This window comes from Solea senegalensis, linkage group LG11, assembly GCF_019176455.1.
Source record: "Solea senegalensis isolate Sse05_10M linkage group LG11, IFAPA_SoseM_1, whole genome shotgun sequence".
In the NCBI taxonomy this organism is placed as follows: Eukaryota; Metazoa; Chordata; class Actinopteri; order Pleuronectiformes; family Soleidae; genus Solea; species Solea senegalensis.
In genome coordinates, this window is record NC_058031.1 from 13,562,460 (window position 1) to 13,584,378 (window position 21,919).

The 21,919-nt window shown below is 40.5% G+C and overlaps 2 protein-coding genes across 6 annotated transcripts in view; one reads left to right on the forward strand and one right to left on the reverse strand.

The window, feature by feature from the left end:
* Positions 1–1,903: 1,903 nt before the first annotated feature.
* Positions 1,904–7,279, reverse strand: tardbpa (TAR DNA binding protein a). Of its 4 annotated transcripts, none has more exons than XR_006361272.1 (7): positions 6,540–7,278; positions 5,428–5,591; positions 5,149–5,289; positions 4,696–4,866; positions 4,384–4,468; positions 3,394–3,540; positions 1,904–2,659 (listed from the first exon to the last, which is right to left on the reverse strand). XR_006361272.1 is itself a non-coding variant. In XM_044037568.1 (6 exons), the coding sequence occupies exons 1-6, from the start codon at positions 6,778–6,780 to the stop codon at positions 3,446–3,448; spliced, it is 933 nt and encodes a 310-aa protein (XP_043893503.1). In that variant the 5' UTR covers positions 6,781–7,279; the 3' UTR covers positions 2,733–3,445. The 4 variants fall into 4 exon arrangements, 2 of the variants coding, with proteins under 2 accessions (XP_043893503.1, XP_043893502.1); XR_006361271.1 differs by having other exon boundaries at positions 4,348–4,468; XM_044037568.1 differs by lacking the exon at positions 1,904–2,659 and having other exon boundaries at positions 2,733–3,540; positions 4,348–4,468; positions 6,540–7,279.
* Positions 7,280–9,160: 1,881 nt separating this feature from the next.
* lg11h1orf127 (linkage group 11 C1orf127 homolog) overlaps positions 9,161–21,919 on the forward strand; it is a 74,366-nt gene continuing 61,607 nt past the window's right edge. Inside the window, exons 1-11 of one of the 2 annotated variants that reach the window (XM_044037314.1) lie at positions 9,161–9,271; positions 9,342–9,421; positions 9,512–9,613; positions 9,716–9,840; positions 9,929–10,072; positions 10,165–10,203; positions 10,307–10,444; positions 10,561–10,645; positions 11,077–11,273; positions 11,388–11,505; positions 12,769–14,012. In XM_044037314.1, coding sequence (XP_043893249.1) covers positions 9,234–9,271; positions 9,342–9,421; positions 9,512–9,613; positions 9,716–9,840; positions 9,929–10,072; positions 10,165–10,203; positions 10,307–10,444; positions 10,561–10,645; positions 11,077–11,273; positions 11,388–11,505; positions 12,769–12,866 — 1,164 coding nt within the window. In that variant the 5' untranslated portion in view covers positions 9,161–9,233 and the 3' untranslated portion in view covers positions 12,867–14,012. Of the gene's footprint in view, positions 9,272–9,341; positions 9,422–9,511; positions 9,614–9,715; positions 9,841–9,928; positions 10,073–10,164; positions 10,204–10,306; positions 10,445–10,560; positions 10,646–11,076; positions 11,274–11,387; positions 11,506–12,768; positions 14,013–21,919 lie in introns of those variants that run through there. The other variant, XM_044037315.1, reaches the window with a different exon arrangement.

Here is a 21,919-nt window from a genome sequence, read left to right on the forward strand (position 1 = left end):
ATACATGTGTAAAATCTACTACTGGCTCCTCACTCATTTCATGATTCCCTTACATGAAGTGTCCAGCAGAAGGCGCTGCAGTCCAGACACATGGTTGCTAAACCTTTATCTTTCCAAATAAACCTAAAAACAAAATGGCTTTACAGTAACAGACCATGACATGTTTGAACATGTGAACACGCCAACATCAAAATAATCAATCTGGATTTGTTGATACTGAGCCAGAGACATAGTTATTCTTGTCTCTTACTTGGATTTATTTATTATTTATATACAACCGTACAGTCCAGATATCAAAGGAGCTGATTTAAAAGTTAAACTGCAAAAGTACTCAAGTACTTGCATATCTATCGAAAATTAAACATAATTGCTATGAACATTTTGCCTCAAACTTGCAAAATATTTCCATGTTTAACAAAGTGTTGTTATCCTGATGATGTTTTGGCCACATTGCTGACCCTGAAAGAAAAGACCATGTTTCATAATAAACTAGAGAAAACAGTCAAAGTGGGGAAACCTCCACCAAGGCTGCTCAGTTTCCCACAGTCTCAGTACTTCCTTATCTCGCAAGGTTAACAATAACAACTAAGAATCTTCGTACCCACGTCCCCAGAAAAGTCTGTCCTTTACTTCCTTTAAATGATGCTGCTCACAGGCAGACATAAGCATACAGTAACCCCATTTAGCAAAGGCAATAACATTAAATGACTGTGTTCTCTGCTGCTCTGTTTGAAGCCTTGTCTCAGTTCAGCTGCTGAAATCAAGGTGCTAACGGTGACAAAGGCTGTTACACCTGACAGCAGCGCGTCACCGCTGTTTATTACACCTGCAGTGGAACAGTGAACAAAGCCTCAGTGCACCTGCACTGTGACACACCATAACTCACGTCCATGTTCACACGGCCGTAGTGTGAACTACAGTCAACTCCATAAAAATGTTCTGTTCATTTCCTCTGACATTTCATTTATCTGGCGTTCGAGGCCTGATGCCAGCCAGAGGTCACATTAGAAAACAAGAGGCTATTGAAGGCAGCACAATTGCGTTCCTGTTTTTTTTCACTTAACTAAGTTCTGAATAACTTGTAACCTCCCCTCAGTTTGTCTCCACATGGGCCGTTTATAACAAATTTAATGTAATCAGCCTTCACTTAATAAGACTTATGCTGCAATGCATCAACTCATAATAATATGCACCATTAGAGATTATAATCCTGCTTTATCAAACAATGACAAAACTGACAATCACATTATCAAAACTAAAATTTAATAAGACCTTAAGTATAAACTAAAATACTAGTAATACAGTGTCCCTGCATAGATCTCAGCAGTGTTGGCACCATGTCTGCAGACACAGGCCTCAGTCAGCATCATCTGCAGTGATGCCTGCGCACAAACTTTAAACCCATCTCTGGATTTCTGATCGGGTTCATTGAGCCCAGTACCTCACCATGAAAAACCACATCTCCAAGAACAGAACCAGCACAAACTCCTCCACAAACACCTAATAGCTGTAATGTACGGTAATGTTAACTGTTACCCTTGTTCATGCAGGACATGGTTGAGCCTCCACAGCCTTGTTTGAAACTTCGGAGAATTGTCAGTTTTAATAATTGTAATTCTGAGAACTGAGACATTTTCTCTTGGACTATTACCTGATCTACAAATACAACTGAGAGCACAGTTCATAGATCAGATTCATAATTCTGTGAAACTTAAAAGTATTTGTAATCTGTTCTTTAATTAGAGACAGCAAATCTTTATATTTATATTTAATGGCACATCAGCACCACCTAGAGTCAAATACTTACAACTACACCAACTAACAACTAACCAAGACATTGGGGTAATACAATAGTAATAGCTCTGTTTGGGAAGCTTATATTAATCTACACTGAGAGACAACAGAAGATTAAAAACTCAGCTTTTATTTTACACTGCAATACTAAAATCTTTCAGTATACAAAGTGTGGATTTCTGCTGGCATGTTCAGTCCGTCAAGTCCCTTGGAAAAATCACTCAGCTCAAACATTTCAACCACTTTACAATCAAGGTAAACAAAACAACAAAGAACACTTCCTGGCTTAATGAAATAGTTGTTTTTTTTTCCACCACAAAGAAGCCTACAAGTTAATACTTCAAAGAGCTGTCGGTCACCGTAGTGGTGGACAAAGAATATATGATCTACTGACAAGACATGCATGTTTCAGATTTAAGGCAGACGCTGGGTTGCACACGTGTGGGAAAAGATGGCGACTGTCAACGTGTTGGTGTGACATTTCAATGACTGAAGCAATTTATTTCAAAGAAATTGTAAACAATCTGCCAAACAAAGAAACTAACAACATTTAAAACAGACAGAATCCAAGTGAATTATTCAGATAAGGCAAAACAAGGAGTAGGCAGAAGTTTCAAAAACTTTTCTAGTCCTACCCTTAACACCTTCCTTGTAGGTGCAATGAAATAGCTTAACCCAATTGAGTATGGTCCACTGAATTTCAGTGAGGGATGGTCCGAGGTTTCTTGATAGTGAGGTGAAGAGGATGCTTTTCAGAATTTGAGCAGTCGTGCAGCAATCCCAATGTTGGTTTGCAATATCTTCATCTTCTCCACAACTGACTCCAGACTCAGACGTAAACCTGGGCTGCCCGTGTCCGAGGTCCCTATACATGTAAATTAAAGTGTCGGCAGTTTAATTCATGTCAAGTCAAAAAATAAATCACTATGAACAGGGTATTATACCTAGTCAAACTCAATTTTATTTCAGACTTCCCTTGGTTTTCACAAAACATAGAAAATGCATTCATAACCACTTCAAACACAAACTTTCAGTGGGAACTTGTCAAACATTCACCACATCAAACTCTGGGTTCACTTGCAAACTTCAACACACTTTCAGTTTTTCCCCCTCAACACACAGACTTCACTAACAGTCACATTTTCACACAGAGGGTGGTCACAACAAGAAAAAAATAAAAAACGCAAGCAGACACAGCTTTCACATCAAACCAGACAGAAAGATAAAGCCAAAAGAGGATACAAATACTCATTGCACTTGACATTTCATTGTGTTAAGTATTATGGATGACAGAAAAACAGAGACCATAAGGATCTCAAGACACAATTAATGTCCTTGTGATGCACTCAGGAACACACTCGTACGTTCTTCTGCCTCTCACACTCGCACAAAGTCACAGGTCTTTGAATTCTCACAGGCATTTGTCTTAAAAGAAAAAAACTGCAATCAGTCTCTCATACGCGCCTCCTTTCAGTTTGATCTCCCGCTCGCACTCTCACTCGGTCCAACACCAATCCCATTCACTGATCTCAAAAAGCGACAAGAGCAGACATCATTCTATATCCAAGAAAAGGGGAGAGGAAAAAAAGGAACACCCACCGTCTAATACAGTATATGCAGAGTGAAGCTGTGCTCTTTGATGACAAAGCATTTACACATGGGAGGAGGGGAACTGATACCGAGATCTGTCGAACATTGCTGCCAATGAGGCGCTTCCTCCAGGGAAATTGGGAAAGAGTTGGTGAACTGCAGAAGAAACTTTCATGAAGGCGTTTTTCAAAACAAAACAAAAAACAAACAAAAAGATGCAATCAACTGCTTTAAAGACACACAATCAGAATCATATCAAGCCCACTTTACGAGGGGCCGACAAGCACTTGAAATACCCGTGCACGTTTAAATATTTGTCTCGCATGCTTGATTATCTCTGTGGAACAATTTCCTCAAAAACAAAATGTAGTGTGGCAAATTTGTCTAACAAACTGAACTCTTCACCCACCAAGTGCAGGACTGCATCATTCATCACATGCAAGTACAAATATCCTCTTTACCAAAATAAAAAGGCAGTGTATTTTTAAATAAGAAAAGGAAAAAAACTGAAAAAGATAAGCAGACGCCCCCTGTAGGTATACTTACCAGAGTGGCCAAATTAGGGGTTAAAGAAGGAAAAAAAAGAAAAGAAAGGTCAACTCTAAACTATCTACATTCCCCAGCTAGAAGACTTGGACTCCATAGATGTGCCAAAGCCAGAGCTGAAGCCACTGTTGGAGGCGGCGTTAGTGCCTGCAGCCCAGCCGAGGCTAGCTGAGCTGGGACTGCTGAAACTGGTGCTAGCAGAGCTATAGGTCTGGTCTCGGGTTGTAGTGGCTGTGCCGGCGGTTGTGGTCAGGCCCTGCTGGTTAGCCAGCATTCCCATCATTCCCCAACTGCTCTGCAGAGCTGCCTGGGCAGCAGCCACCATCGCCGGGTTTAGACCGAGAGCGCCAAAGTTAACCCCACTGCTACCACTGCCAAGCCCACCACGATTACTGCCATAACCCTGACTGAACCCACCAGCCCCAAACCGCGCGCGCTCCATCATTAGCCTACTATTATTGTGTTTGGGCTCTGCATTGGAGATGTGAACGCTGACACCCTTGATGATCAAGTCCTCTCCGCACAAGGCTTGGGCGACCTGTGAAAGAAGTAGTGAGGAGCTGATTACCGCTGCAGTCAAGATCTTATCACATGCAGTTATTACGTCACTCAAATCTAAGCTCATCAACATTGCTAGGATTGCAATTTGTAATATAGCTAATGCGGTAAGACTGACACACGTTGTGTACAGCAAGTCATTTGGCACACGCCAACTTCCCCATCTTGTATGATATCTAATAATGTGCCATTTAAGATGAGCCTCACCTGATCATCAGCAAACGTGACAAATGCAAACGCACGGAAAGGTTTAGGGATGAAGACGTCGGTGACTTCACCGTACTGCATAAAGTACTGCCTCAGGTCATCAGGTGTCATGTCCTCTGTGCAGCGGCCAACAAAGATTTTACGGCTCCGCATCGGCTCATCAGGACACATCTTAGAGGACAAGGAGACAGTCGTGAATTACATCATCTACAACTTGATCTTTTTTTTTTTTAAGTCATGCTGTGGACTAATTCATACTTGTTTTTCTGAAATCTTTGATTACAGTGCAACAGATCTTCAAGTGAATATTTCCATAATTACTAACAACAAACTGAACTCTGTTGTGTTGGCGACCCTTTAAGGTGGTCCATCCTCATGCCCTACATCAGCTGGGTAATTAGAATGGTAATTTTACCAGGCATTACTCAGAATTAAAGAAACTCAGCAACTTACCCTCGAGTTAGGAAGTTTGCAATCACACCACCGTCCATCAATCATGTGTCTCTGTGCGATGACTTTGGTTTGTGTTTCATAGTCAGTGAAACGGACAAATCCAAATCCTTTTGAGTTGCCATTTTTTGCATCTCTCTTGACCTGCAGCCAACACAGTTGTGCAATGTCTGTTCACAATTTACACTAAACCACAAATTTTAAATTTATTTAGAGCTAATGACCAGCTCAGAAACACTGATTAAAAAAAAGAAGACAAAATTCTAGTCATATGAGACATACCTGCACCATGATGACCTCCCCAAAGGTACTGAAATAGTCTTTCAGGTCTTGTTCAGACGTTTTCCATGGCAGCCCGAGGACAATGAGATCTGATGTCTTCTGAAAGCCCCTCTTAACTTTAACGGCTGAAGCAGCATCTATTTCCTCCATCTTCCTTTTGTTGTCTGTGGAGAACAGATTCAAAATTATGCGAGTGAGAAAGGTCAATGAAATGAAAATACACACCACCCAAAAAAGCCAAGAGTCAAACCAATAACCTATGTTGTGGTTTAGATGTCCAGCAACTTAATGACACCATAGAAGCATAGGGACACAGATTATTCAGCTCATCAGTTGATGATTTGCCAGTGGCGTAGCACTTCATCCCAGGTCAGCGCTCAATGAATGCTATTCAGGTTATTGTACACCAAACTCATGAAATTATTTATGGACCCAGGCTTTGTTGAGAACAGCACCACTATCATGTTGAAAAACATGAGGGCCCCTAATAAACAGCAGTGAGCTATGGTGTTGCTACAACAAATGTAACAGAGGCAGCACGACTGTTTGTGGTTTATGTTTGGGCTTACACAGATTAATCTAACAATTATTATAACAATTAATAAACTAGCAGTTTTGTCCACAAAACGCAAAATGGTGTGAAATGTCAATCAGTGTTTACCACATTGTATTCAAATTAGAAATCATGTTTACCATCCGAGAGTAACAAAGACAAAATATTCACATTGAAGTGGTTGATATTGCAGTACATTAAATACTCAAACCCCATAATCTTATCAAAATGGTAGGTTTCATAATTGATCGTTAATTGCATAAAAAGCCACATTCAACGTTACCCTATGCCAAAGCTGTTTAGTGTTACCTTTAGGTTAGACTAAAACATCTTTGACAAAAGCAGTTACATCCAAAAACACCAAAATACTGCTTCCACGTTAAATCATCAGAAATTCTCATCATTAAAGCCTTAATAGTAAAAGAATGCTAGCGGTGTAGCTCAGTGTACCTAATAAACTGGCGTGTTTGCAGTCTGGTTGCATCTACAGTGGATATTGATTAATGTAGAGACACAGATGTTAAAAACATACTGGCATTCACACCTACATCCGCCTCACCTTTGGGATAATTGACGACGTAGACCAGGCTTCCCCAGTCGTTCTCAGGTGCATGCAGAACACCCTCCACCAGCCGGACTCCCCTCATGCACTGGGACTCCGGGTTCCTGTAGCGCAGCCCGCACGCCCCTGGAAACTGAGCCGCCACCGACGACAGCAAAACAGTCCCATCATCCTCCGAGGGAATCTCCATGGGTTCCTCGCTTTCATCCTCAGCCACACGGATGTATAGCTCCGACATGGTCCGAGAGACTGAGTGCTGGTCCACAAGCTATCAGCTGACGGAGCTCAGAGTTAGTATCAGCTAACACCGGGATGATGCACTCGAGTTTGAAACGTTGATCCTAGCTTAAAAGTAGATATGCTAACCGGGCAATGCAACGACGTCCAAGAGCAGTCAGTCACAAACTGTGTGAAAAACGCAAGTCACAGCTCTATGATATTAAACGAGTGTTGGTCATGAAAGCCGTGTGTTTTAATTTCATCTGACGACACGCGCAGTTAGCCGGTTGAGCTAACAGGCTAGCAAACTCAAATATGAATGGTCATCCGGTTTAGCGCGATACCAGCAAACACATACGCTCTCCTCTTGTCTGTCAGCGTGTGGTAGAATGTTGCTCCCAAAGAAAAAAAATCGTCAAGTTCACTCATTGACTGAAATTTAAGCAGCCAACCGTCAGAGCAAAGTAGCTAGCCCCTGTAACCTCAACGATAGCTAACAAAATGGCCGCACCATGATGCCACTCACCTTGTAAAAAAATGACATCATCGCGTTGGGAGGGCACACTGGTGATTTTTATAGGGATGTCCAAATAAAAAATAAGCATTATGTACTCCAATATTTCACCTTACATCACCCGTAGCCATTATATATTTTACATATTTGATTTAAATTAAATTTAGATTAAAGTTTCAAGTTCCTGGTGGACCCTTTCAAATGTAACCACAGAGATTAATATTTTAAAAAAACTAAAGAAAGGGTGCACTGGGAAAAAAAAAATCAATTTAATATCTATCGTGTGTCATACTTTTCTTTAAATAAAGTGATTTAATATATTTTCAGATTTTCCAATTCCTTAAAGGTTTTTGTAGTATTTTTTTCTTTTGGCCGAAATGGAATATAAAGTAATTATTCTGATGAGTTTTTTTCAGTGTACAGACACCTGATTGAATGAATTAATGTTTTCACTACCACTTCAGCATATTCATTCATATTGTATTACCCTGTTTTTAATGGACAAACTAAACATCTTTTGAGTTTTGATGCTAACTGAAGGCCAACATAGGTTCTTACATGCTTGGAAGGGAAGTGTGAAGTGAGAGATAATCAGCTTCAACATATAACTTCACCAGTAGATTTTGCTAGATCCTACACACAGTGCCTTTAATAACTTATTCGAAACACTACTATATACCTAAAATGATCATTTGCTCAAATCAATCCAAAAATGTTCATACTATCTTCTGGGTAATGTACTATAGCTTTTACACATATAGCTCCACTATAGTTCTGTCAGACAGAAAAATATGTGGGGTTTTTTATTACCATGACATGTTGACATCTTGTCGAAACGTGTTATGGTAATCAAAACAACATTATTTTTCTGTCTGACTGAAAGAAACATAAGCTATAGTTTGCTCAAATGGTTGAGAACATATATTTAAAGAGTTATGGCAGCTATTGTTTGCCTGTCTTGATGGTCTGTGTGTTAGGAAAATTATGATTATGATATTTGATATTTTATTTATATTTTATTAACCTTCATTTAACCAGGTTGGTCCCATCTCTTTTTGCAAGGGAGACACGGCCAAGAGGTCAGCAGCATAACTACTATTAAAAACGACAGATAAAATTAAAGTGACATAAAACACTTGCACACAGACAAGGTAGACTGAAACGTTCAGGTAGACTGAAGTTCAGATTGTAATTTGTTCCATGCATTAGGTGCTGAAAATCTTAATGCTTTCTTGCCCAGTTCAGTTCATACTTCGGGAACGAGAAATTGCAGAGGTTGTGACTTGTTAAAAGACAAGACAAATAGAATAGCCAAAATGGTTTGGTAAATAAACACATACCAATGACTGAGGTGCCGGGCACATAAAGAAGTCCTGTTAACTTTAGAATAGAGTAGACAATTGTGAGTAAGGGGACCAGAGTTGGTAATGAATCTCAATGCTGCATGATAAACTCTATCCAGCTTGAAAAGACAATGAGCAGAATCATTAATATACAACCCACCTCTGTGACGTTATCAATCACAGGAAAAAATGTTGTTTCCACCAATTTCTTTTTCACAGAAAATGAAACATACTATTACAACATACTAAATGTGCTCCTTAAAAGACAAGTGGTCATCAATTAAAAATCCTAAATATTTAAAAGTGGATACCAACTCAATTCGTTGACCATTTCTTGTTATAGACATTTCAATTAGTGCTGATTTAGCAGTTTTAGGGTCTTTATGAATTGAGATTTTTTTCTTTTTCTTAGTCTTTAGTGTGTATGACATGCATACCTTAAAAAAACATTGTGATTCTTTCAACCTGGAAGTTTACGACTGCTCCTTTTTGTCACTTGCCTTTAACAAGTCAGAGTAAACACACCTGTGCCCCCAAAGTGACATCAGCCCCACACTTTGGCTACAAATAGGCCAGAGTCAGAGACCCACTGGTGTTTCCATCTGTGGACCTGTCATGGATCAGAAACGATTTGGCATCCTCTTCACAACTATGTAAGGGAAATATTTTTGTGCAAACATTAACTTAATGGACTTCACCGTGTTAAAAATACAAATTCTTTAGTGTTTTACAGTGTCTTATCACGAGGAATGTGATGTCCAATCAGGAAAGAGACTGGGTTGGTGCAAAGGCAACAGTAACAGGTAAATCTTTATTTTGCAGTACACTAACTCTGAATGTTTGCAGTGTTTTCACATGGTACCTGAATATTTTGTCTATTTGTTTATTTTCAGAGGGAGATGTGGCATGTTTCTCTGAATACATGGACATGTGGATTCACCGTGCAAGAATTGACGGCTTGGGACTCTGGCTGTCTGGGGCCTTACGAATCCAAGGTAATTGTGGGGTCACGTAAGAGGCAACGGATTATGCTGTAAATGTGGCATGAAATGATTTGTCTCAGATTCACCTTTCACACTTTTTTCTTTTCCGTAAAGTCAACCTTGCCTCGTTGGATCAACTAAACCTCCAGCTGTCTGCCTGTGGATTTTCACTGCACAAAGACCCCGACAAGAACTTCATTTTTAGAGTCAGTTACACTGGATGTTTTGTCCAACAGCAGGTATGTCACTCTTCACAAAAAACACACATGTGACCTTTTGCAGTCAGCATCATGGTGACGAATGTCTGATTTCACTGTCAATATTTAGCATGGCTTCCATGTCCTCGCGCTGAATTTGGTGAAGAGGATAAATCGATTCGGAGGCCGACCTCACAGCTTCATAATGACATGTCCTGTGGTTTCTGTGGTGCCCAGCAGGGAGAGAGTCCAGTGTAACCCAGAGTTTATTCAGGTAAATGCACACCAACGTTCATCACAATACAATGTTTTATATTTGCAGTTTCATGTGGTTTTGTCATTCTGATAAGATATGTGTGCCTTCAGGTGATTAGACAAGTTCCCCATGACAACTGGAATAATGAGGTATGCTTTATAATTGTGCAAATATATTTGTAGATGTGTATGGATGAGAGAACGAAATTGAACAGATCTGTTTTTGGCAGTTATTGTTGTTTTTGTGTCGCAGTTACAGTGGTCACTGTCTCTGAGCGATCACCTCGTTGTGGCTGTAGAGGATGCCAGCCTGATCCAGATGAACATTGTGATAAATGGACCTGACATTGTAGCTCAAGGCAGAAGGAGCGACATCCTGAGCCCTGTGGAGGTAAGAAAGCTCTTGCATCATGCTACCACCTAGTGACCATTTGCAAGACTACATATGAAATTCACAATTATTTCTGGGTGTTGTTTTTTTTATTTGTATTATTGTTAATAACATAGGTATTGGATGAAGAAGCAGAGTTTTTGGCCTTGAAGCTGGTCAGCGGTCAATATGCCTACAGTATGGAAGCTGTTTGTCCAAACGGTAAGAATGGAGTGTGAGAGAGTGAGACCTGGAAGTTATTTTTCTTTTGTCACACACACACATCATCTTTATTCCACAGTGTATGGGAGAAGCACTCAGATTAGAATACATTTAACATTTAGGTAACTATAGCTCATATTTGGAGATTTATAAATAAAAGTACAAATTGCAAATTTGCATTTGCTTTTAGCACATTCAAGTGTTATATTTTTGGAACCATATTAAAACAGTAAAGGTTAGAAGCTACTGTATTCTAGGATTTTATCATAAAAATAGGAATTTAAAGAAAGTGTAGTGTTGCACAACATGGAATGGAAATTACTATTTCACTTTTATTACTTATTACAGTGATTGAGTAAATGCATTTAGTAGTTGCGTTTCCGTTGCTGATCCCTGTAACATACAGTGTTTTATCCTTGTTGTTTTTGTAGTGACTACATTCATGGCGGAGGAGACAGTGCTGCACATTTTCAAGAGACGCATGGGCTTGACCAAGCGGGGCGGCTTTGACAGTGAGAGACTGACAGTCAGGGACGTGTCTGTGAACCAGACCAACAATTTCACTGTGCATGAGACGGGGGAGTTTGTGTCCCTGGTCATTCCTACAACCCAAATACTCCAGACCAAGGTGGCTATCATATGTATTATATTGTGTGTCTAATATTTGGGTGAATCTCTGACATGATTATTCTGAAAAGGATTCAATTCAATGTAAAACATCCAAACTGGGTTTGTTTTATAGGCCTGTGCAGACAGCAAACAACTCCTGCAGTCCTTCTACAGGGTGGACGTTGTGCTCACCTTCAAAGAGACAAATCACAAAATGCACTGGACCATGGAGAACACACTGCCATGCACAGGTGAGTGTTTTGCTGATGAGCACAGTAAAACCAAAGTGGTGATTAATTATCAGATGATATTTTGACCACTAGCCATTGCAAGGCTTTTACTGTTGTCACACCAGGCACTTAATTTTGTTTGTCGCACAGTCGGTCTCTTAATCTTTCAACTTTAGCACCCTTCACACAGTTTAAAGTAAGATAGAAGTAAAAGTGATATATGGTAAACAACGAGATCGGCCAAAAACCAAAGAGCGATGTGCCGGAGCTTATATCTTAAAGAAATGAGGATTTTGATATTTTTCATATACATATGACAGTATCCTGACCAAAAGTTATTGCTTTTAAGCCCATATTTATCAGTTTTATCATTTAATTCTTGTTCAGAAATCCACCAGATTACTACTTATTAACCAAACCTCCCTTTGATAACACAATATCTATATATTGGTGAGTTTACTACAAATATTGTTCTTACTGTCACAATTTTATTTAACAAAATCTGTCCGTAGGATTGTGGTCTTTGTACATTGGTGTCACACAATCCTAAAAATGAAAAGTCCAGTATGAAGATATGACCCATAACGTTGTGTGTATAACTGTATGACTGCAATTTAAAAGAACATGATTTGGTAGCTTGTAGCTTTTGAATAAGCACGTTATAAGTACTTTAAACAGGTGCCTTGTACTGCAACGTTTCTACAGCACAGGACAAATCAGCCAGTTTGTACATCTTGTATTTTGTGGAAAGTGGAAACTCGTGACACAAAAGAGGAAGAATGACATTCTTTCTCGTAGGCAAAGGCCACCGTAGTTCCCTGATGGGCTTTGTAAAGGGAGGAGGGAGTGGAGAATGCCTCCATTTTGCCATCTCACCATTTGATATCACTAGTTCTTACTTACTGAACCTTTAAGTTTAGATTTAAGGTGAGCATAAAGCTTTTTAGCGTCAAATGAGTGTATACGTGGGACTCAGACATTCAAGAGAGCTGGCAGTAAGTTGAACATGTTTGAGTAGAAATGTACTTTAATTAGTGAGTCACAGTGGTGGAATACTACTACTACTACTACTAACAATAATAATAATAATAACACAGTATTACATTAATGCTGGGAAACTGAGATAGATGTTTGTGTTGTTACAGGGAAAATGTCGTGTAAACAATCCTGAACGATTAATCTGCCATATTACTCGGAATTGTGTTGTCATAAAAATCACTTTTAGATGTTAATTAAAGAATTCATTTCACCTTTACTAAACATGATGAACTCACACCCCCACGGCTGGGCCGGCAGCATCTTACATCACATCCTCTCTTGAGCCAAACATCACAGACCCATCCATGCTCAACCCTATAAATAAGAGTTTAACTACAGAATGACTGTTATTGGATCACTCCGCCGTCCTCGTAGAGACACAGAACAAGACAGGCGAAGAGATGACATGACACGATGGCATTTTCTGCAATTAGTTCAGAGGGCGGCAGTTTTAATTCTCATACTGAAGAGATGACAAAAGATTCAACGTGGGAGAGTTTAATGATGACACTGACACTTCCTTCAGTGCAACTGTAATGGACTTGACTTTCCACACAGAGGTTGTAATATAACAAGAATATCCACAATTCAACACAACTGGAAAGAGTCAGGAACAGCAAAATCAAACAAAACTGAAGTGGATTTGGAAAGAGAGGAAACCTGACAACATTTGTGACAAACTGTCAGAACCTTTGCCAACGGAAACATCATAATTCAGTGTACCAAAGCAAACACCATATTTTAATATCCCCCACTGCTTTGAGGCCTCTGGGTTCATTCCTTTTGTTTTTCTCACTGGTTCCATGTGATACATGTCTGTTTGCTGTCTTTGAGGAAAGGCTGTGGTCAGTCAGCGATGTGCATGTTGATTATACAAGCAGAAATACAGCCAGACCTCTGCCAGCCGTTGCCTGAGGGTGGACATTGTCCAGACACAGCCAAGGCAGGCGTTAAATAAACATGTGTCTACCCAAGCAGCACAACAGGTTGATGTAGAGAAGACTCTGCAGTTATAGTTGGTGGCACCAGAGAAACTGTAGAGGCAGTTATTAAAAATGCCACTTCTTGCCCATGATGAATATCACACTTTCATGTGTGTTAGGGTGAACTTGATGCTGTATGAATGTTCTCTCCTGAGAAGAAAACGTGTCATGTTTCGGACTGTTCAGCTGCTTTCTGTAACATGTGCTGCAGCACACAGTGTCAGCAGTAGAGGGCAGTGTTGAATGTGTTTTCTGACTTCTGCCTCTGAGCGCGGCCTGCCTTCACATGCTCTTTTCCAAATTAACCCAGGTTTCAATGTTTTTGCCGTGAACTTACTTTCACCCTTTGTTGTAGTTTTTCATGCATTACTGTTTGAGTTGTATGTTAATTATGAAATACCCATAAAGACAGGAAAATGTAGCATGTTTGCCGGTGTAGTGATTTAAATGCGTTAAAAATCAATCGAATTATCAAATTAAAAACATGTCCCAGATTCTGTTGACTTAAGTGGCTGAAGATGGGTTTTTTGTGTCCCCCGTTTTTTTTTTCACCTCTGTTATTGTGACCTCTTGGTATGCACCAAAGCGCCTGTAAATGATAACAGTGCAGTGTTGCGCAGTTACATGCATCATATACAATGGGCTGTGGGGCAGAAAATCTAAACTTCCTTGTGCCTTTGGTCCCCATCTGCTCAGTGAACTTATGAGCAGGAAATGGAATAAGTGGTGCAAAAAGCACGCCAACATCCCCGCTTCTTTCATGTGGCCTTTCTCGGCCATTACCCTATCTGTATCGACTGTTAACTGTCTTTACAAAGTTAAAAATCCCTTTCATGTTTCACTGTTTCTTTTTTGTTTTAATTTCAGTCCGAGCATATGGTTTGCACATCTGGGAGATGCTAAGCATGGTGACACCCAGCCCCCCACACACGCTGCTTCTGTGAAGTGATCCATATATGGTCTTCATTGTTATTGCTCATAATCACTCATGATCATTACAAACAAGTCCTTTCTTGATTGGCTGCTTTGAGGTTGCTGTGTAAAGACGTGAACCTACAGAATTTCAAACAACCTGGAGTCCTTTGGAGGAAGTGAAAACTTTTGGCTAGTTTCATTTAGAACTGTTCAACATCACATAGACATCTTTGCTTCCCTGAAGCAGAAATGTTCCACCTGTGACTAATTCCTTTTCTCCCACCATTACCGACATATGGGTGTCATCTTTTTTTAAACATTGAACACTCTGTAGAGGCATTAATAGTTCAGACTCCTCCATTTAGCTGCAAATATGAATGAAATATCTCTAGTTAAGTGTGTTTTCTGACTTCCCAGAGCAGCCCAGCATTGGGTCCGAGTGACAGTCTGCACAGCTCGTGCCACGTGACCACAAACGAACAATCAGGTCAGTTTAGAGTGGGAAATTTGATAAGTATATATCACATCTCAGCTCATTTGAGAATAACACCGTTTGAGCCAGCAAAATGGAAAGAGAGTGTCATTAACTGACAGAAATGAAGTCAAAATTACTATTGTGGACAACTTTGGGTCATTAAATGCCACTTCAACCTCCTCTGCTTGCCGGCTTCCAGCTCTCAGGCAGACACAGTTTCATGCCACTCCACAGGCGCGAGGAGGAGGAGGAGGAAGCGGGGGAGGAAGGCTCTGTGTGGCTTTGAGTGGTTTGCTGGGCCTCTTCATCTCGCTTGGCGGGTAATTACAGAATCATGGGTCAACCACGCATGTAACCACGGTTACGTTGCACAGTAGCAGATGTGCTCATGACATTATCCAGCACCAGAGTGAAAGGTAAATAAAAACAGATGCAGCTGGTTGCTAGGAACCTTTGCCAAACTTGCGTATGCCCCTAATCGTTCCCATGTGAGCCTGCTGAGACGGAGTAGTAAAAGGGGCGTGCATGCATGCCCTGTTTAAAAAATGCCCGTGTTTCTCAACAGGAGAAATTTATGAATGGGACAATGAGCCTCTGATGGTGATTGTGGTGATCTGTGTTTATATCGGTGTTAATGTGTGTCTGGCATTCAGTAATGTGGCAAACCGTCCTTAAAAGTACAATTCCACCCAGTTTCTGCTGAGGAGAGAGCATCGGTCCTCTCCTCTCCTCCTGCAGGCCTTCTATGCGGACCCTAAAGGCCTCCTGGTCCTGAGGTTCTCTTTGTCACACCATGCATGGATGTGTGTGCGTGACAAGGCACAATGTCAGGGAGGTCCCTCTCTGGACCTTTGCCAGGTCTGCTGCAAGCCAGATGAAAAATTGAGGAAGAGGCTCGATTTCAGTGATATCCTGTCTTTGCTCGGCATCTGATTACTGGACACGGCCTGCACAGGGGCTCGGGTCTAGTGTGGTCTCTTCTATAGTGTGTGTGTGTGTGTTTGTGCAGGTGTATTTATTGCAGACCTTTTGCAGTAGTGACACACAGGTTACAGTACGAAGAGGCCTCAGGATTGACTTGAAATTCTTGATTTAGTGGTCTGCTCTGACAATTTGATGAATCATTTGATGATTGCCATTGTGCTGCTATGAGCTGGAATGTGGTCGATCCTTTTTTCACCACACTCGCACATGCACGCGCGTACACACACACACACACAGTTGTACGTCTTAGACTATGAAGCTCGCTGCCAACTGCACATGCCTCCACTCCCGCTCTCATTAACCGCAACTGTCAGATCCTCCAGATGAGGAGCAATTAAACCAGATAATAAACACTCGCCATCAATTCCTGTTTGTTGATGTTGTTTTTGTTGTTGTTGTTGATGTCGACGAGCTGGGGGCTCCTCTCATGCCACCTCAGTGCTAACTAGTACTTGAGTAACACAAGAGCAGCACGGGAAGAGTGCTTCATAACACCGAAAAGACCGTTACCTACTGCATGTATGGCAACCCTATGCTGATAATAAAAAGGCAAAGGGACTGTTAACAATTAGATCCTAATCAGCCACAGCTTACAGAGGCTGCTCTTTTATACCCAGGCTTCACAGAAAAGGCAAACAAAGCGAGGCAAACTGTCAAGATAAAAGACTACTTGGGATTGGTCATGTCTTTGGGCTTCTTAAAGGGCAGTTATCTTGCTGTGACGACATGCTGTAAAGACTCCTGTGTTTGCTCTTGTATTGGAGTGATAAGGCCGCTCCTCATCATGCCTCGCTTCTGATGAGGCTCGTGTCCCCGTGACGATGGGGAGATGGGTAAATGTTGGGGGGGGACACAGAGAGGGCAGCCATGGAAGTGATGGTGGTGATGAAAGAGTTGAACCTTTTTTTTTTTTTTACGTTCATGTACACTTGTACTGTAAGAAAAGGTGAACTTGGATTTCTTTTTAATGAGATAAACTCTGGTTGAACTCAGTGGCGCATGTCCACTCATGATTGTTTAGCCTGTGAAAAAAATAGGGCCTGGGATGGTTTTCCACTTAAATTTGAAGGCTGGACAAAGCATCTTAGGAATTTAAAACAATACCCTTTCTTTCAAAGGCTATAAAAACATGTATACAGCTGTACAAGGAGTTTCCTGAGCCAAGGGCAAAATATGGTGTCAGATATTCCTATTACCAATCAGGATGGCGTAGCCTGGAAAAAAATACGCAAGATGAAACTGTGGCCTGTTCAGAAAAAGCTGAAAAAACGGATCCGATTTCCCTTTCTCCATGGAAAAAAATGGACGTGACTGCTTATTTTGAAACCATATTTCCCTCAAAAACACTCTGAAAACTAAACAAAATTGACAGTGTTGGATTTATTGTCTGCCGCTCTTTTGTCTTCAGCAGCTACTGTTTGTGCCTTTGCCATGGAAACGGGAAGGTTATTTATCTTTACAGCCCTTTTACAATAACGTCCCTTTCCTGACCAAACAACAGAGGAAATATCAGGTCAAGCCTCTTCCCCCCACTAACGATCCGGTCACTTCAGCCCCAGTATTTCAGATCACTCATGCACTTTCACATGTGTCCCATGTCTGTGATGAGAAACATACAGTTTGTGATTAACATTTCCACCTCCTTTGCGTGTGAGCTTGTTTTTTTGTTGTTGTTCTTTAAGGAACCTTGATGTTATAGGAAAAGGGCGGGGCGGGGGGGCTGATTTTCTATTTATGTTCTAAAAGCTCAGAAAGCTCAGGTTGAAACACTAGATGGAGACAGACAAAAGTCACATCTGCCTTCAGGCATCAGGTCTTAGGAAACAATTCACAGCGTTAGAAACACAAAACAAGCACAATCTTAATCAAAAATATCATAAAATATAATAATAACTTCTGTTGATTTCTGTACATTTTTTTATGTTGCCCTGCATTATAAAAGGTGTTCAGATTTATTTTGTGGCTGACTTCTGTTGTGAAGAATTTAGAAAACATTATATATTCCATTTGCTTTGCATCCTATATTTTCCCTCTTCACAGGACAAATCTAATAATCTACTTTAAAATGCGCAGTGTGCATTCATCTGCAAACATCTCAGAAATCCTTGTGACTTGCGCGTATTCCAGTATACTTTAGCTGTCGGCTGCTCTCCCATCTCTTAGGATGGGGGAGACGAGCAATTTCTCCTTTTAAGTACATGCAGAATCCTCTCCTCAATCCACATAAACAGCACCAATAATAGAAGAAACTGACAATTTAGATAAGGAAGAATAGGCATACAAGCATGAGGTGTGTGGAAAGTGCATGTCACAATTAAATTACTTAATGGGTGAAAGTCCCACGACAGATCACATGTAATTTACATCAAGAGTCACCGTAATAAAGACTTTCTAAAACTTACATTGAAATTCAATTAGAGTGTTGAATGCATAACCAAAGCCGTGAAAAATGAACTCATTGGGGGTCCCTTTTCATTACTGCCCTGAGGCAAAAGAGACCATTAATTTAATACATTCCATGTTTTTTCACATGAGCATTTTTAAGTTACTGCACATTTCCTTCCTAATGTATCTAATACAAAGAGAGAGCCTGCCAAAGACTGCATTATACAAGCAGCAAAGAACCCCCTCACCCCCTCTCCAGTTGTTACCTTGAGTACTGAGACCACTTTCAATCAGTCAAGCTTGAAAAACGACCTGGCCCTAAAAAAAACAAAACAACAAAAGAAGAAATTATGATATTGTTTTATTGATTCATGGCGCGGTGAATATTCCTGTACTGCAGGTGCCGCCTCTGGAACAGACGTGTGCACAACGGTGTTGACTTTGACTGTAAACAGTTAAATGGCACGTCTTAATTAAGATATTAGTGTTTTATCTTAGAGCAGTGGATCTGCACCATTCAGTCAACCACAAAGCCAAAACAAAACAGGGACCCCTTCAGATGTTCCACCCTTTAGAGGAGTGCTAATTAAAAGACTATTTCATTAACTGTTCCAGCTTGGTAAATATAAGTTTACAAGGGGTCAATAGACTTTACAACACATAATGATTTGGAATATAATTACTGTGTAAAGGGAGCCATGAAAAATACCTTCAAAATGAGGCAAAGTTGTTTGGCGGGCCAGCGATGGACGTCTTTGTCTGTCTTGGTTAACAGAGTTCAGAGGGCAGGTCGTGTAAGCTGCTGTCGACGTGATGCACCAACAGTTTATCTCCCTCCTTTGCACCTTTATGTATAGCACACACGGCTGCCATTAGGTGAGCGGCTGGGGAGCCACAATAAAACACAGGCTGGATTACTTTTGTTCAGTCTTGTTGAAAATGCAGTTGGTGAGGTAATTACAAGCCAGTTAATATTGTCTATAACTTTGTTCTGCAAAGAGACTGAACAGAAAACGCTCCAATGCTTTTTTAAAAAAAAGAAAGAAAGAAAGAGGAAGAAGCATTCGATGGCTGTCGTTCCTCACGCTGCGAGTGTGCAAGGATCTGAACTTTCTGGCCTTTTTTAAACGCTTGTTGTTCAATGCTGATTTCACATGCTCAAATTAGTTTGAATCGCACACGTTATTGTCTTGACGCGTGACTCCTTTTTTCACTCTCCTGCTGTTTTTCCAGTTGTGTACACACGGGCTGCTAATGCAATCAGCCCATAGAACAATGACTCATATAGTCAACAATTACCTTAATGAGAGGACGCAAACAGCACCGCTGCATGTGAAAAGTCATAAAAGTCATTTTTTGATATTCATTTAAAGATGCGAGTGACAGTGAAGTCAGACTGGATGAGTTCTTGTGAAGCAGGAAAAAAAAAATCCATGTATAATTCATTGAAAAACTGTGAATGTTAGTGCTTCTTTTCCTTGTTTCGGCACGCATTTTTCCAGTTGTCTTGCGATGCTAAATTTTTTAACGTTTTCCCCCACATTGCGTTGATGTTGCATATAATTAATGACTTTACAGCAAAATCACATCTGACACACTGTGTTCACAAATTACAATAGTTCAGATAGAGAAAAGCCATGTGGGACGACGGCGGCGAGGAGAAGTAATCTAAATTTTATATGCCCTGCCCCAGAAAAGTGACAAAATCATTTGAATTAACAGAAAAGATGCGATGGCTAATTGAAAACTCCTGATTTATTTATATACGTTTAGAAAGCTCATGATGTTTTCAAGAGCAGGATGTGCCCACACTGTATCCTGTGCAGAAAAAGAGCAGGAAACACTGAAGTGCATATTTGATTTATTTATTTTCACCCAGACGGATACTCAGGGCTTTATACAGATTTTGCCATTTGGAGGTTGAAATAATGGATGGGGTGCTCATCCATTTTTAATTCCTCCATGTTGTGTGAGGGGTAAACATGCTGTTTGAGATGTCTTTTCTCTGCTGAACTGTGTTTTCTCATTATGAGATTGTATATAAGGAGCAAAAAACGGTCACGAAAGTGCTTAAAGTGTGTGGTAACAAGTCATTGAGGGTTGCTTTCCAACAAGGCTTATTCCCCAAAGCCACTCATTTTTATAGATGGAGAGAGAAAAAAATGCATCGGAAGGTGCTCTCTGTCACATTACGTATACGCTTACAAATTCAATAATGCTTGTGATTTTCCCTTTATTTATTTGTAGTGTTTAGTGATTTAAGGGCAGGGAGCTTTTTTCCGACAGAGCACCCGCCACATGGGATGTTTTTTTTTAATTTTTATTTTGCAAGTAATATAGTGCAGCAGCTCTCAGTTTGGACCCAGACACCAACCCACAGATCCACTGATAATTTGGAGTCATTTTTAATAAGTCGTAATTACACAGAGGGTCTGATTGTGCTCTGCAGCCCTTGAAAATGAAATATGTTACATTGGGGCCTGATGGTAAAGGATATTGCTTGCCGTTCATACATAATTGAGCGATCTTGAATGTCAAACCAGTGGGAGAAAATGCAACAGAAGCAACAGTACACCTCACCACAAAACTACACAGCATCCTCTCCACTCTGAGCCAGCCAGCAGAGAGGAACATGTGTTATGTGGTGTACCAATGTGCCCGAAGGAGGTGTACATTGACAGGTTTTGTATTCAAGAGTGCTCTCCCAAACTGCCGCCTTAAGTAACTGTTTGATTCTTTTATCCAGTGACTGTCGGTGGATAAAAACTCACATCTAAAATATTTAACCCTGAAAACAACGCAAACAATTTTGCTGTGAAAAATATGTTGTATTTTTTAATTTTTTTTATTTTATTGAGCTCAGATGACGAGAGGCGTAAATGTTTTCCTCATTTTGCATCTGACGCCTTTTGCTTCCGGTCTCAGCGTCTGTGATGGGGGGGTGTGGTGGTAGTGGCGGTGGGTGGTGGGGGGGTCTTGCAGGAGGAAGAGCCTCATCTGTAAACAGATAACCTGACTTTGTTAGTAAATGAAATACACAAGAGCTGGGCGATGGCGGCTTTTTATTTCCTCTTCCTCTTCCATAGATAAATGACTCGCTGTCTCCCGAGCAAAGAGCCATCTTTATATTTTTGACGTTTTCCTGTTTAATGTGTTGTTTATTTTATACGGCCCTGCTTTATGCTCTGCCTTTTTGCATTTTCTTTTAAAGCTCAAATGCAGTTATTGATGCCCTGCCACTGGTACATTATGCATTATTTGTTAGTAAGTACCTTTTTTGCATATTGACGGTAACAAGAAAATGCATGTATGGAAAATCTAATATAAATTGACTTATATGTATAGGCTTAGACTCTGCTCACTAAGCTCTTCTGCAAATAATATATAGTTCTTTTTGCCTCTAATCCAGAGCAGCAGTGTTAAAGACTGCTGGCTTGAAGGGGTTGGGACACACACACACACACTTCAGCTTTTAAAGACTTTATCTAATATTACAGGAATGACAGATTGTGCCTCTTTCTAAGGCTTTTATGCTTTGTTTCAAGAGGCATGGGGGGTGGGAGGGGGTAAGAGGGATGCATGCACAGACGAAGGGTGATATTGATAAGGATGGAAGGTGCAGAGGAGTGTACTCCAGTGTAATGCAGCTTTATGA